Source organism: Schistocerca americana, chromosome 6 (assembly GCF_021461395.2).
Source record: "Schistocerca americana isolate TAMUIC-IGC-003095 chromosome 6, iqSchAmer2.1, whole genome shotgun sequence".
Classification (NCBI taxonomy): domain Eukaryota; kingdom Metazoa; phylum Arthropoda; class Insecta; order Orthoptera; family Acrididae; genus Schistocerca; species Schistocerca americana.
Genome location: NC_060124.1, coordinates 364,979,939 through 364,997,107, shown reverse-complemented (window position 1 = coordinate 364,997,107; position 17,169 = coordinate 364,979,939). Strand labels below are relative to the sequence as shown.

At 39.2% G+C, this 17,169-nt stretch overlaps 1 protein-coding gene across 1 annotated transcript in view; it reads left to right on the top strand.

The window, feature by feature from the left end:
• Positions 1-8,458, top strand: part of LOC124620150 (signal-induced proliferation-associated 1-like protein 2) — a 197,508-nt gene extending 189,050 nt beyond the window's left edge. Inside the window, exon 23 of the mRNA XM_047146820.1 lies at positions 5,605-8,458. Within this exon, the coding sequence (XP_047002776.1) occupies positions 5,605-5,809 (205 nt within the window). The 3' untranslated portion in view covers positions 5,810-8,458. The remainder of the gene's footprint in view (positions 1-5,604) is intronic.
• The last annotated feature ends 8,711 nt before the right edge of the window (positions 8,459-17,169 follow it).

Genomic DNA, 17,169 nt, shown 5'->3' with positions numbered 1-17,169 from the left:
TCTACATCTACATTTATACTCCGCAAGCCACCCAACGGTGTTTGGTGGAGGGCACTTTACGTGCCACTGTCATTACCTCCCTTTCCTGTTCCAGTCGCGAATGGTTCGCGGGAAGAACAACTGCCGGAAAGCCTCTGAGCGCGCACGAATCTCTCTAATTTTACATTCAAGATCTCCTCGGGAAGGGAAGCAATATATTCGATACCTCATCCAGAAACGCACCCTCTTGAAACCTGGCGAGCAAGCTACACCGCAATGCAGAGCGCCTCTCTTGCAGAGTCTGCCACTTGAGTTTGCTAAACATCTCCGTAACACTATCACGGTTACCAAATAACCCTGTGACGAAACGCGCCGCTCTTCTTTGGATCTTCTCTACCTCCTCCGTCAACCCGATCTGGTACGGATCCCACACTGATGAGCAATACTCAAGTATAGGTCGAACGAGTGTTTTGTAAGCAACCTCCTTTGTTGATGGACTACATTTTCTAAGGACTCTCCCAATGAATCTCAACCTGGTACCCGCCTTACCAACAATTAATTTTATGTGATCATTCCACTTCAAATTGTTCCGCACGCATACTGCCACATATTTTACAGAAGTAACTGCTACCAGTGTTTGTTCCGCTATCATATAATCATACAATAAAGGATCCTTCTTTCTATGTATTCGCACATTGTTTTTATGTAGATAAAAAAAAAGGCTGCTTGTTTTGTTGTCTACTAGGCTTTTACCTGCAGCTTTGCATATTTACACATATTTTATTTACATTGCATTTACTTGTCTGATTTTCTGTTTCACACAGTAAAAGACTTCAGAGAGGATGTTAAATTTATCTGTGGTACCCAACTGTATGGCTTGACCTCTGGTCGTGAAACGCGCCAAAATTGTTGACTCACTGTAGTGCACATTCTCGTGACCTGGTTTACACACTGAGCAGCACAATAAGAGGCAAATTGCATTTCATATTTTAAACGTATTCCAAGGAATTAAATACATGAAACAAAAACCAACATTTTCTAGCACTTTGGACAACTTAAGTGCAAAATCCTACTTCTTCAATGATACAACTTACTTGAGATTGTCAGCCAACTTTCCTTGCTGGTTAGCTTGCTGCTGCAACCTCCTTTTCTCTTCTCCGAAGTATATATGCTAGGAACAGAAATTTCTCAAGACTCTTTCTACTTATAAAAATAAGCAGACATAAGCAGTTTCACTTCATTTCACAGCGTATATTTGAACATCAAACTTTTACAAAACTCATTCTCCACATAAACACACTATCAAGTAAGTCACTTCTTGTGTTCAAAGGTTAAAAACAGAGTTTATTTACACATAAGAAAGGGTTGGCTTAAAACCGAAGTCCATTCTCATTCTGCATTTGAACACGTCTTATCCTCTCCATGCCCTAAACGAACATTAATTAAGTCTCTTTCCAACTCCATTGTTCTTTTTTCACTATAATCATCAAAGTTACAGAACAGCACTGAATACAGAAACGTTCCTTGTTCTTTCACAACAGCTTCCATGGTGTGACCGCCAAACACTTGTCGGTGCCGTCCGACCACTGTGTCTAAAATTGTCTCACGATAAACTTCAAACCTGCACACACAGACAGGTGATGCGCAGTAAATAGGCTCTCACACTTATATTTAAAATGCTGTGTGTTCGAGATGGTATAAGGCCAAGTGATTATGCGGAAATTCTTGAAACACTACAAGGTCATTTAAGAACATTTTACGTATCGCCCCCCCCCCCCCCTCATCCTCATCCATAGTGGTCGTAGGGATATCTCATTCTCGCAGTACTTCTATGCAAAAATGAATCTTGTTGTATACAAATTATGTTGAAAATGCTTCAAGCATCCCTGAGTTACCGTGTGCTTTTCTCACCCTTTTTCACAAACACCCCCACCTGTAAGACTGTATTACTCATACAGTATTTTTATACAAATAATGAGCCCTATGTATATGTAAAATGTGGTTGAAATTCATTGACATTACTATGTTATGCTTCTGTTTGTGCTCCCACGCCCAGCCTTATGGAAGGTACGTACTTCTTAATCACGCTGGGTTTCTTTCCAGATAGTAAATGATATGTGCACCAAGTTTGATTGAAATAGATCCAGAGGTTTATAAGGAAATGTGGCTTGCGCCCCCCCCCCCCCCCCCCCCACACACACACACCGTATATTATTATGAATTGTATGAATATGAATATCAAGAGCTCAGATGGAAACCCAGCTCTAAGCAAAGAAGGGAAAGCAGAAAGGTGGAAGGAGTATATAGAGGATTTATACAAGGGTGATATACTTGAGGACAATATTATGGAAGTGGAAGAGGATGTAGATGAAGATGAAATGGGAGATATGATACTGCGTGAAGAGTTTGACAGAGCACTGAAAGACAGGCCCCGGGAGTAGACAACATTCCATTAGAACTACTGACAGCCTTGGGAGGGTGAGTTCTGACAAAACTCTACCATCTAGTGAGCAAGATGTATGAGACAGGCGAAATACCCTCAGACTTCAAGAAGAATATAATAATTCCAATCCCAAAGAAAGCAGGTGTTGACAAATGTGAAAATTACCGAACTATCAGTTTAATAAGTCACAAATGTGAATTCTTTACAGCCGAATGGAAAAACTGGTAGAAGCCGACCTCGGCGAAGATCAGTTTGGATTCTGTAGAAATGTTGGAACACGTGAGGCAATATTGACCCTACGACTTATCTTAGAAAATAGATTAAGGAAAGGCAAACCTACATTTCTAGCATTTGTAGACTTAGAGAAAGCTTTTGACAATTTTGACTGGAATAATCTCTTTCAAATTCTAAAGGTGGCAGGGGTAAAATACAGGGAGCGAAAGGCTATTTACAATTTGTACAGAAACCAGATGGCAATTATAGGAGTCGAGGGACATGAAAGTGAAGCAGTGGTTGTGAAGGGAGCGAGACAGGGTTGTAGCCTCTCCCCAATGTTATTCAATCTGTATATTGAGCAAGGAATAAAGGAAACAAAAGAAAAATTGGGAGTTGGAATTAAAATACATGAAGAAGAAATAAAAACTTTGAGGTTCGCCGATGACATTGTAATTCTGTCAGAGACAGCAAAGGACTTGGAAGAGCAGTTGAACAGAATGGACAGTGTCTTGAAAGGAGGATATAAGATGAACATCAAGAAAAGCAAAACGAGGATAATGGAATGTAGTCGAATTAAGCCGGATGATGCTGAGGGAATTAGATTAGGAAATGAGACGCTTAAAGTAGTAAAGGAATTTTGCTATTTGGGGAGCAAAATAACTGATGATGGTCGAAGTAGAGAGGATATAAAATGTAGACTGGCAATGGCAAGGAGAGCGTTTCTGAAGATGAGAAATTTGTTAACATTGAGTATAGATTTAAGTGTCAGGAAGTTGTTTCTGAAAGCATTTGTATGGAGTGTAGCCATGTATGGAAGTGAAACATGGACGATAAATAGTTTGGACAAGAAGAGAATAGAAGCTTTGGAAATGTGGTGGTGCTACAGAAGAATGCTGAAGATTAGATGGGCAGATCACATAACTAATTAGGAGGTATTGAATAGCATTGGGGAGAAGATGATTTGTGGCACAACTTGGCAAGAAGAAGGAACCGGTTGGTAGGACATGTTCTGAGGCATCAAGGGATCACAAATTTAGCATTGGAGGGCAGTGTGGAGGGTTAAAATCTTAGAGGGAGACCAAGAGATGAATACACTAAGCAGATTCAGAAGGATGTAGGTTGCAGTAAGTACTGGGAGATGAAGAATCTTGCACAGGATAGAGTAGCATGGAGAGCTGCATCAAACCAGTCTCAGGACTGAAGACAACAACAACAACAACAACAACAATGTATTGTGTATCTTATGCAAGACCTCTGAAGGTGGGCATGTAGCCTGATACTGGTCCAGCCAAAATAAAAACTGCACTGAAACCAGTAGCCTTGCTTATGTGTATACAAATGCCATTTGTCAGTAGCAGTAGAGTTGCTAGAGTATGGAAAGAGACTGTTTTTTTCCAAAATTTACCATAATGAATATTTACAAAACTTAAAATAGTGAATACATAATAGCAGAATTTGATAGATTCATGTTATCACTTAGATCAGTGGACATGTAAATACTGATAAAAATATTGTATTTTGTGCATGAAAACAAGAATTTATGTTGATGAATAGTCTGAGACATTAGTGTTGGTACTCAGTGACTGAAGTAATACTGTGAAACAAGGAAATAGACGTATATTTTACAACAAAAAATAAGAGATCGTATTCATGCATACACAATGAGACATCTCAGTATAAAATTATCAGTGGAATAACGTGATCTCTGCGAGAGGTATTTGTTCAATTTTCTTTTGTATTTTGGTTTCTCATACTGGAGTAAGCTAGTCATTTCTGCGCAAAGATGAAGTTAATTTTGTCGCTGTGTAAGTACTGATTTTACCTTGTATTGTTGTCCTACTGATGTGATATACAAGGGAGAAGATATGACATATCACATCACTGTGAAAATCTGTAGTTTGTGGCACTGATACCTTCAATTGTGTCTTGGATTGACACCATAATGTGGACTGTCTTCTGTGCAGTTCTTGTTAGGGGCTGGCTACTCCAAAAGATGTCGCCATAAGACGACAATGCGTGGGAGTTCCAAAGAAAGCAACTGTGACTATGTAATTGCACAAACTATACATGTAAGAACAATGCTGAACTAGATCTTTTTGCCAGAGCCAGAATATGGCAGGACTAATTTAATTTGCTGTCTACATGTACACCTAAGAAGTTGGAAGAGTCTTCTTTTTTTATCATCCCCTACACTTGAAATTTATGCTCTTGTGTTTTATGTATATTAACAGTACTACCTGTTTTACTGCCACAATGTGTACTAGCTAGTATTTGTATTAAAGTTTTAATTATTTCATTTGTGCTATAAATTTTTTTGCCTCTTCTATTTTCATCTGTATTCTTTGACAGATCTGTAAGAGCTCTGTGCACCAATCCTTACTGGGGGCACTTTTAGATGATGACCTAAAATGGGTTTTTCTGTTCAACCTATTACATTTTACCATTTAAAACCAGAAAATGCATAGGTAATTAATGCAATATTTAAGTTGTACTGGTTTTTCATAGCTAGTACACATTGTTTGTAGGAGGAGTCTCATTGTTGTGAAAGTGTGCTCTTTTAATATAGATACTTTTATTAATAAATCCTGTGTTTAGGGCAAGTAATATTTACAAATCTTCATACAGTAAGATTTTAAGAACAGTATGGTAAGAACAGACAAACTCACTACAAAAGGTGGCATTAAGCCATAGACAGGCATAATGAAAAAGAATGCTAAAAATATTCAGCTGCTGGATTAAATCCCTCATCAGGACTTGTTTGTCTGAAAGCTGAATATTTCTAGCATTATTTTTCATTGTGCCTGTCTGTGACTCAATCCTCTATGGTGAGTAGCAGTCCACCCTTCACATATTGTTGTTATTCCATCCTGAATTTTCCATTATTTGATGTCATATTAAAATTTTCCTTTTATTCCTTTATCAAATACATTTGACATAAAGATGAATTTATTGTGTCCTTTATGCAGAACTGGAAGTGCTGGTCGTCAGGGAAGATCAGTTCAGCAGGATCACAGACGTAGACTATCATTGGAAGATGAAGTACGTAGACTTCGTGATGAAAATCGGAGACTGCGGGATGAAAATAGGCGGTTACAAGAGGAGTCACATGCAGCTGCACAACAGCTACGTCGCTTCACAGAGTGGTTTTTCCACACTCTAGAAAGACAGTAGCTTCATGTTGGAAATTTTCTTTAGCCAAATCAGATGTAGAGTGTGAAGTGAAGTGGCAGCTATTTTTGTTGTGTTTGTATGGCAGAGTTACAGCAGAAACTGTATTTTTCATGAGGAGTATAAAAATGTAACAGTTTGGTTACTGATGGGTATCAAGTAGTTGAACATGCTATACAGCAGTTGAATGGCCATTTTCAAATTCAGTTTACACACTAAAACATAAATGTGGGCCATGCAGTGACTTTTAATGCCTGTCATGTTATTTCAGAAGTATGATATATTTAAACATCTTGTGCATTTTCACCTCATTTAGTTACAAATTTCAATTGAATTTTTTCAACACAAATATATAAGCAGGTATTGTGTCAGTTGTACTTTCAGTACTCAGATCTTCCAGCTATAGAACTGCCTATAAATTTACATCTTATTTCTGTATTTTCCTATTGAGATCTCTTACTGAAAATTAGAAATATAGAGTAACATTGAAATGTTTTGCATACATTTTATTGTAATTTAATAATTAGAATGATAGGTCTTTCACTGAATGACACACTGCACTAGATTTTAATTATATTACTTTGTTGGCAGCCCTCTATGAAATAAGGTGTTCATGTCAAAATACCTAAAATCATAAGATAAGCTGACTTAGGCGACTGCTGGTGTTGTCATTTGGAACAACTGGCACACTGATATATGCTTTATATATTGTGATATGTGTAGATTGTTCACTGTTGGTGCAGGAATGAAGGTCTATCAGAAAAGGATGCAGTAACATCACAATTGTTTAAAAACATCTGACAGGTTTTACAGTACAGACATTGTTGTATCTCATTGTAAGTAGTTACCTTGAAGTTTTGCCTTTTTTTTAGTAATTTTAAGCAGCTTTTTATCCACAAAAAATCTATCCTTATATGTATTGTTGTACTGTTTAATGATATTTAAATTATTTCCACATAAAATGAACCAAATTATGCAGAGTTCAAGAAATGTAGGAAAAGACTGTTTACATTCATTAATCTCCTTGTTACAACATACGCACAAAATATCTAATGTGCATTAATTTACTGTTTAGAATCAGCAGTGCCTGAAAGGCGTGAACTGTGCTTGTCATGTGGATGGTATGAATCACTTTAAAGATACGAGAAAGTTAATCTGTGGATCATTGGGTGAAACAGTGATGCAAAGTCAGAATGATGTGTAACATTAGCCAAAGTAATCATATAGTCAGAAACAATGTGAATTTGATACTTTATTTTAATACTAAGTGTTTATTGATGGGAGTTATTACATTTGCCCATACAAGGGAAGTAATGTATACATGTAACTCATCAGTGTATAAATAATTTCATCAATAATTTTTGTAAGGAGGATGGAATACTGTTCATATATTTATTTTTGGATTGACAGTTTAGTAATTTATCAGACTGTACCATGTGGAGCAAAGCATTCTTCTAAAACAAACTTGTGAGAAAATTGCTTGAGATTGTCAATATATATGCAAGTTGCAAATAAGAAGTAAATATTTGTTTGTGGAACAGTACTGGAATCCAGCTGGTATGTCATTTCATCTAAAATTGTTGGTGCCTTAATATGACAAGCTCTTTATATAAAATAAGCCATTATGTATATAGTGTATTATAAAATGTTACTCATGTGCAATTGTCAAATGTATCAATCGTTACATGAAAGTGTGATTCCCTTTATTGATTAATGTGTAAAGTGATAACATTAATTTAGTAATATTTTGCAGTATTATTGTAGGCAGAACATATTAAGTATTTATCTCAGTTGCTGAAGAAGACATGTACAAATTTAATTATTCTAGTAGGTTGTTGACCAGTGGAGCATTTGTTTGTATTATTCACCATTTAAACAATAACAGCACTTCTCATTCTCATTTTACAGTGTGTTATAAGAAGTCATAGTTTCACTGAAGTTACCAAATAGTTCTTGTTCATAATTTTTCCTAATAATATTCTACAAAGATAACTTGGAATGGGACCAGAACAATGTTTCACTGTATTCTTGGAATGAGTTTAAATTTTAGCTTCTGTCATATCCACTAGTATGTAGACTTTTCACAGAAAGCATTCCTTTTTTGCATTAAGTGCTGTTTGTTTCTCAGTATTCTCATATTGAAACTTGTTGTGTGTTCCATTTAAGTAACGAGTAATGTATTTGAAGCGTGGCTATCTCATCTCCCTTAAAGTGGAGCCACTGTACTTGACATACCATGTATCCTTCGTAAATTATTAGATCATAATTTCAAATAAATCAAGACTGATAGTGAAATATGGACAATTTACATCTGTTACCATTTACTAAAACTTCTAAAAGTGGCAGTGTATAAATTATCTTCAGACTTACTTTCCTCATTTTACACTCCAGGTTATTGGTAATAATGTTGCAGATATTCCCAACTTAACATTAAGTTAGTGAACAAAATATTTGTATCTTCTCACTTTTTGTTCATTGCATCCACTCAACTCAGTCAATAACTGTAAGGAAATAAATTGAATGTCCTCAGATGCTTTTTTTTGCAAAATATATGTAATGTACCTATGTGCATATTAAAAGTGCTGTAAATAGATTATTGATCAAACTGAAAAAGTTATACCAATGAGAAGTAAAGTGCTGTAAATATATGTTAATGACTCTGAATGTAAAGTTGTGAATTTTCTTCCTGGTAAAAGAGAAATCATTATGAGCATTTTTGCTCAATTGTTCAAAATTCTGGCATTGTTTTTGTGCCTACTGACTTAAAATTGCAGAGCACAAGCACATTTGCTGTGTGTGTGTGTGTGTGTGTGTGTGTGTGTGTGTGTGTGTGTGTGTGTGGGGGGGGGGGGGGGGGGGGGGGTGAAGAGGGGTCTCTCGCTCCCCCCTCTCTGCCTCCCTCCAAGAAATCATCAGCGGTAGTATATTGTATTTTGACTACTTATTACTCTCCAAAAATTGTAGAGGGAGACCAAGAGATGAATACACTAAGCAGATTCAGAAGGATGTAGGTTGCAGTAAGTACTGGGAGATCAAGAAGCTTGCACAGGATAGAGTAGCATGGAGAGCTGCGTCAAACCAGTCTCAGGACTGAAGACAACAACAACAACAATTACTCTCCAAACTTCAGATTCCCAAGAATATACCGAATGTGCTATTGAGTTAAGTGTCTTCATTCCCTGAACATGAATCTAGTAACTAGCTATTTTCAATAAATTGTGGGCTGCCCAGACCGACTTTAATTTTCAAGAGAATTTCCTTAATGTTGATTTAATGAAAGTGGTGATGGAATGTCAAATGCCAACACACAGATCCACAAAAATCATAAAAAAATCGTATAAAATTGCAATCATATATACTTCTTCACTGTCAGTGATAAAATACTGCTCAAAGGATTTCAATCCTAATAACTTTTTTTTTTTTTTCCATCATCAATCTACTGGCTGGTTGGATGCGGCCTGCCACGAATTCCTTTCCTGTGCTAACCTCTTCATCTCAGAGTAGCACTTGCAACCTATGTCCTCAATTATTTGCTTGACGTATTCCAATCTCTGTCTTCCTCTACAGTTTTTGCCCTCTACAGCTCCCTGTAGTACCATGGAAGTCATTCCCTCATGTCTTAGCAGATGTCCTATCATCTTGTCCCTTCTCCTTATCAGTGTTTTCCACATATTCCTTTCCTCTCCGATTCTGCGTAGAACCTCCTCATTCCTTACCTTATCAGTCCACCTAATTTTCAACATTCGTCTATAGCACCACGTCTCTTCAATTCTCTTCTGTTCCGGCTTTCCCACAGTCCATGTTTCACTACCATACAATGCTGTACTCCAGACGTACATCCTCAGAAATTTCTTCCTCAAATTAAGGCCGGTATTTGATATTAGTAGACTTCTCTTGGCCAGAAATGCCTTTTTCGCCATAGTGAGTCTGCTTTTGATGTCGTCCTTGCTCCGTCCGTCACTGGTTATTTTACTGCCTAGGTAGCAGAATTCCTTAACTTCATTGACTTCGTGACCATCAATCCTGACGTTAAGTTTCTCGCTGTTCTCATTTCTACTACTTCTCATTACCTTCGTCTTTCTCCGATTTACTCTCAAACCATACTGTGTACTCATTAGACTGTTCATTCCATTCAGCAGATCATTTAATTCCTCTTCGCTTTCACTCAGGATAGCAATGTCATCCGCGAATCGTATCATTGATATCCTTTCACCTTGTATTTTAATTCCACTCCTGAACCTTTCTTTTATTTCTATCATTGCTTCCTCGATGTACAGATTGAAGAGTAGGGGCGAAAGACTACAGCCTTGTCTTACACCCTTCTTAATACGAGCACTTCGTTCTGGATCGTCCACTCTTATTATTCCCTCTTCGTTGTTGTGCATATTGTATATGACCCGTCTCTCCCTATAGCTTACCCTTACTTTTTCAGAATCTCGAACAGCTTGCACCATTTTATATTGTCAAACGCTTTTTCCAGGTAGACAAATCCTATGAACGTTTCTTGATTTTTCTTTAGCCTTGCTTCCATTATTAGCCATAACGTCAGAATTGCCTCTCTCGTCCCTTTACTTTTCCTAAAGCCAAACTGATCGTCACCTAGCGCATTCTCAATTTTCTTTTCCATTCTTCTGTATATTATTCTTGTAAGCAGCTTCGATACATGAGCTGTTAAGCTGATTGTGCGATAATCCTCGCACTTGTCAGCTCTGGCCGTCTTCGGAATTGTGTGTATGATACTTTTCCGAAAGTCTGATGGTATGTCGCCACACTCATATATTATGCATACCAACGTGAATAGTCGTTTTGTTGCCATTTCCCCCAATGATTTTAGAAATTCTGATGGAATGTTATCTATCCCTTCTGCCTTATTTGACGGTAAGTCCTCCAAAGCTCTTTTAAATTCCGATTCTAATACTGGATCCCCTATCTCTTCTAAATGGACTCCTGTTTCTTCTTCTATCACATCAGACAAATCTTCACCCTCATAGAGGCTCTCTCCTCTGCATTTAACAGTGGAATTCCCGTTGCACTCTTAATGTTACCACCGTTGCTTTTAATGTCACCAAAGGTTGTTTTGACTTTCCTGTATGCTGAGTCTGTCCTTCCGACAATCATATCTTTTTCGATGTCTTCACATTTTCCTTCAGCCATTTCGTCTTAGCTTCCCTGCACTTCCTATTTATTTCATTCCTCAGCGACTTGTATTTCTGTATTCCTGATTTTCCCAGAACATGTTTGTACTTCCTCCTTTCATCAATCAACTGAAGTATTTCTTCTGTCACCCATGGTTTCTTCGCAGCTACCTTCTTTGTACCTATGTTTTCCTTCCCAACTTCTGTGATGGCCCTTTTTAGAGATGTCCATTCCTCTTCAACTGTACTGCCTACTGCGCTATTCCTTATTGCTGTATCTATAGCGTTAGAGAACTTCAAACGTATCTCGTCATTCCTTAGTACATCCGTATCCCACTTCTTTGCGTATTGATTCTTCCTGACTAATGTCTTGAACTTCAGTCTACTCTTCATCACTACTATGTTGTGATCTGAGTCTATATCTGCTCCTGGGTACGCCTTACAATCCAGTATCTGATTTCGGAATCTCTGTCTGACCATGATGTAATCTAATTGAAATCTTCCCGTATCTCCCGGCCTTTTCCAAGTATACCTCCTCCTCTTGTGATTCTTGAACAGGGTATTCGCTATTACTAACTGAAACTTGTTACAGAACTCAATTAGTCTTTCTCCTCGTTCATTCCTTGTCCCAAGCCCATATTCTCCTGTAACCTTTTCTTCTACTCCTTCCCAGTCGCTCATGACTATTAGATTTTCGTCCCCCTTTGCATACTGCATTACCCTTTCAATATCCTCATGCGCTTTCTCTATAGGTTCATCTTCAGCTTGCGACGTCGGCATGTATACGTGAACTATCGTTGACGGTGTTGGTCTGCTGTCGATTTCGATTGGAACAACCCGGTCACTGAACTGTTCACAGTAACACACCCTCTGCCCTACCTTCCTATTCATAACGAATCCTACACCTGTTATACCATTTTCTGCTGCTGTTGATATTACCCGATACTCATCTGACCAGAAATCCTTGTCTTCCTTCCACTTCACTTCACTGACCCCTACTATATCTAGGTTGAGCCTTTGCATTTCCCTTTTCAGATTTTCTAGTTTCCCTACCACGTTCAAGCTTCTGACATTCCACGCCCCGACTCGTAGAACGTTATCCTTTCGTTGATTATTCAATCTTTTTCTCATGGTAACCTCCCCCTTGGCAGTCTCCTCCCGGAGATCCGAATGGGGGACTATTCCGGAATCTTTTGGCAATGGAGAGATCATAATGACACTTCTTCAATTGCAGGCCACATGTCCTGTGGATACACGTTACGTGTCTTTAATGCAGTGGTTTCCATTGGCTTCTGCATCCTCATGTCGTTGATCATTGCTGATTCTTCTGCCTTTAGGGGCAACTTCCCACCCCTAGGACAAGAGTGCCCTGAACCTCTATCCGCTCCTCCGCCCTCTTTGACAAGGCCGTTGGCAGAATGAGGCTGACTTCTTATGCCGGAAGTCTTTGGCCGCCAATTTTGATTATTTATCAAAATTTAGGCAGTGGCGGGGATCGAACCCGGGACCGAAGACGTTTTGATTATGAATCAAAGACGCTACCCCTAGACCAGGATCTAATAACTACAATTTGTTAAAACAATAGCAGAGGTCCACTGTAATAATATTATGCATGTGTACTGGAAGTGTAACAAGGCAGAACAACCCAATTACTGTAATAAATGAAATAAAAGAGTACATAAAATAAGGGAAATGCAAATACTTACCTATATAGGACTGGTGTGTGGTGCACACAAACACGTAATAAAAAACAATTAACTCTAGCTTTTGCTCTTTTTCTAGTAGGAGTACACACAATCAAATGACCAAATGTACATGCTTGCAGTGACGGTGAGATTGATTGTTGAATATCAATTATTGAAAGCAGTTTTCTGAGTGTCTGAAGATGGGGAGGGGGTTGCAGGGTCATATGAGGCAGGTCTTTTGCCAGATGACTTGGCAGTTACACAACAAGACAAAAATTCAGAATGTGGGGAGAGTAGTGGAAGAAAAGGGGGGGGGGGGCGGCGGCGGCAGCGGCATCGGGAGAGTGGGGACAGTAGGCAGTACACAATGTCGATGGGGAAGGAGTGGTGTGACAGGAGGTGGTACAGGAAAGGTAAGGAGCAAACAAGTTAGCAGTGCTTTAGTCCAGGAGCATTGTGAGAGTGTAGGATATGATGGAAAGACCATTCCCCCCTGTGTAGTTCAGAGATACTTGGTTGTAAGGGAGTGTAAAAATGACCTGTGTGATAGCAGTTTGTCATTAATGTTGTGGTCCACAGCATATTCAACCAGATGGTCAAGTTTGCAGTTGTGCCACAATCTGCTGGTGGCCATTCATTCAAGTGGACGTTGGTTACTTGTCAAGCTTGTATGGTATGCTGTGTAGTAATTGTAGCACAGCTGATTTACAACATGGCTCTTGTCACATGTGAACCAGCCTTTTATTGTGTAGGAGATACACGACGGGACTGTGGTAGGAGGTCCTGTTTGGATATGGGATAGGTCTTTCACCTGGATTGACCACAGGGGTGGCCCATGGGGTGCAGTGTTGGAGTAGGAATGGACGAGGATATTCTGTAGGTTGGGTGGGCATCGGGAACACTATTTTGGGTGATGTGGGTATGATATCTCCCACCTCAGGCCAAGACAAGTGGTAGTCAAAGCCCTGTTGAAGAACGTTGTTGAAGGCCAATGTTGGACAGTATGGTTAGGAGGAGTGTTGGTCAGTGGCTGTTTAATAGTCTTACTAGTGGCAGAAGGAGGTGGCATGGGAGATCTATTTATGGATGAGCTGGATAGGATATTGTCTGTTGGTGAAAGCTCTGGTAAAGTTATCGTTATGTTTTGACATCTCCTGCTCTCCACTGCACATGCGGTATCCACTGTTGGTGAGGCTGCTTGGAAGAGACTTTTTGACATGGAATGGGTGACAGCTGTCAAGAGTAGAGATACTGTTGGTGGTAGGTATGCTTGATATGAATACACACATTTGTGGAGCCATTGAAGCAGATTTGGGAGTAGGTGTTCAGGTTATGGAGGAAAGAGCAAAGGTTGTGTCTGCCTGAGACTGGATCATGAAAATGTTATAAAAGAATCTGAACCAGGCAAGAGGTTTTGGTGTTGACTGGGTTGGAAGGATTTGTCTGTATGGCCCATAAATAAGTTGACACAGGGTGGTGCCTTGGGAGTACCCATGGCAGTACAATAATTTGTTTATAAAATTGGCCTCAGAAGTGAAATAATTGGAGGTCAGGATGTCGTTGGCTAGGAGGATTACGAAAGAGGTGGTAGGTTTGGTATTGGGATGATATTGGAGAAGATAGTGGCATGGGGAATGTTGGTGTATAAGCATATCACATCCAGAGTGACCAATAAGGAGTCTCGTGGTAATGCGACAAGAAGTGTGGAAGGGCATTGAAGGAAGTGAGCAGAGTTCAGAATGTAGGATCAGATGTTAGGGACAATGGTTTGGAGGCCTTTGTCAACAAAGTGGCAGCATTGTACCTAGTCACAATGGCACAAGCAGTGCGGAGACCTGTAGGGTTGGGTTTGGGGAGTAAGGAAAAGGTGGTGGTGTGAGGGGGTTGCTGGTGCAAGGAAGGAGATGGGGTTTAGGTGTCAGATTTTGAAATGGACCTGGGGCCTTGAAGTGTTGCACAACACTGTCAAGACTTCTGAGAAGGGATTATGGTGGTAAGGTATGTATGCAGAGGTGTCTGAAAGTTGGTGGAGACTCTCAGCCACTAGTCAGTATGATTCATGACCACTGTGTTGGAATCTTTGTGTGCAGGAAGGATGACAATGTCTGGATTGGTTTTAGAGTTATGGATGGCTGTATGTTTCATTAGGAGTGCTGTTGAACTCACTGGGGAGAGATTTAGGAAAGAAAGATGAGGCCAGGTTAGAAGAGAGGAACTCCTGAAAGATAACCAAGGGATGACTGGGTTGAACTGGAGGAGGATCATAGTTGGGGGTACGATAAAAGTGCTTTAAACAAGGTTCTATGTGAGGTTTCGGTTGGCTGCTGTTAGTGTGATGTGTGGCGAATGTGTGTTTCCATTGTGAGGAACAAATAAAGGAAAGGTCATTTATTAACTCAACATAATTGAATTGTTTTATTCTAAAGATGAGGTCTTGAGAATATACCGAGACTTCTGAAGGGGTCAGAGTTGTGGCAGAAAGACTGACAACAGTGATACAGGTTGGATGTGTAGGAGCAGTGTATTTCATGGAGGGGTGGAAGGAAGTTTTGGGAATATGGAAGGCAGATTAAAGTCAGCAGGCATGGTCGGTTCAGTAATGGATTGACGGAGGTTGCATCAGAGGGGTAGGCTATTTCTTGGCTGTAGATAATCCCATGAGGGCATAGGACAAGAGTGGCTGGGACAGCTTCCTCAGATGATGATGAGAATACTGTTCCAAATGTTGAAGGGCAAGAGTCTGTTGCAGTAATAAAAATTATGAAGTTATAGTCACAGAGTAAAATGATTTTGTGAAATGAGTAAGACTGTCAAGCACAGTTTAAGCTTCAAGTGTATGATTATGAAGGACCAGATTGATGAGGGTGGCAGACTGATGGAATTGGAGAAATGTATTCCTGCAGTAGGATAAGTGACAGCCAGAGATGCCAATTTAAGCCCGTTGTGTGTGATACCATGTGCCAGACCAGATTTCGAAAAGGGGGTGTGTGCTCAGTTTCACTATGGAAAAGGAGAGTTTCAGGAATTGGCATTGGTAGAATGAGAAGGGGTTCATGGTACCATAGTTGGGGGCTAAGTGTGACTTGGGAAAGGTTGAAATATGACTGAAAACTTATGGCTGAAGTGTTATAACAGAAATAAATAATAGGCACAGTATATAAAGCTATGTAGGAAGTGTAAGGTCAGAAAATGTTTTGAAGAAGCAGGAGGTAACAGCGGCATTCATAAATAGATACGCTCGATGGAAAATTGACAAATGCAACAGTAATAAATCGTACATGATCAGGTAACAGTCAAGTTGGGCAGCCTGAAGTGGTGGTGGAGAAAGCCCTGGAATTAAATTTCAAGAAGCGGCAGTAGTTGTGAGAATGAGAAATTGTAGCACTTATTAACCTGGGGAGCCATCACATCAGTGGGCATTCAGGTTATAAAACAGAGGGTGGTAGAGGGAAAAGAAAGTATAGACATTGTAAGGGATGAAGAATGGACAACTGGGTTATAGGAAAGTAAAGAAATACAGTTAAAAAAAGGTAAAGGTGAATGGGTTGGAAGGCAGCCAAATCAGCAACGTATAACAATAATGGAAATTCCTGGATGGAAAAATGGGTAAAATAAAGGAAAGGCAACCAATTATCTGTAGAGGGGTTGGCATGTGGCATACAGAAACATGTAATAGAACACCAACTGCTGCCTTGCATGAGTAGCCACTGCCAAACTGTGGGAAACTGCAAACTTTACCGTCCAGTTACCAAAAATAATGTACACCACAATACTGATGACTTTAACAGCTGCTTCACTACATGGGCCATTTGGATACACCATTCCAGCACAAGTTTCTCTAAACTGTCATGCCCTTACTATTAAATGAAACAATTTTTTTAAATGTTCAGTATTTCCAATGTAGGGTTCTAAAATGTACCCCAGAAAATCAAAGTTTCAATTTTTTTTTCCCCATTTTCTTGTGAATTGTATTTACAGAGGCAATATACAACCATGCCTTTACTGTAATGGCCATTTCCAGTCATGTTTTAGTTAAATTTTCTTCTATTTATGGTCTGTTGGTTGATAATGAAATGAAATAAAAAATTACAGCTAGAGTAGACCATACAATAGTGTAAGGCATGTAAACAAAACTATAAATAACACACACAAACTGAGAACTCAACAACTCCTCATGTGTGGGGAAAGCATTCTTTATTGTAAAGGTTAGACGGACCTCCTTCTGAACGGACATGTAAGTACTCATTGTATGTGTCTGAAGTAATGGATAAACAAATGAATAAAATCTGAGTTAATCACAATGAATGTGCTGACTTTTTCCAAAAAGAAATTAGTACTATGTATCAAGAAAAAACAGAAGTAAGGAACAACTTAGTTATTAGATGCAGGCACATCTGTCTTCAATGAGGACAGTGCGTCTATCGTAAGTAGACAAAACTGCAATACAATAAATCATAGTCCAAGCAGTGCTAATATGCTGAGAAATAGTGAAATACATAAAATGTATTATCCCATTGGACAGATCCTTCTTTCCCTGCCTACA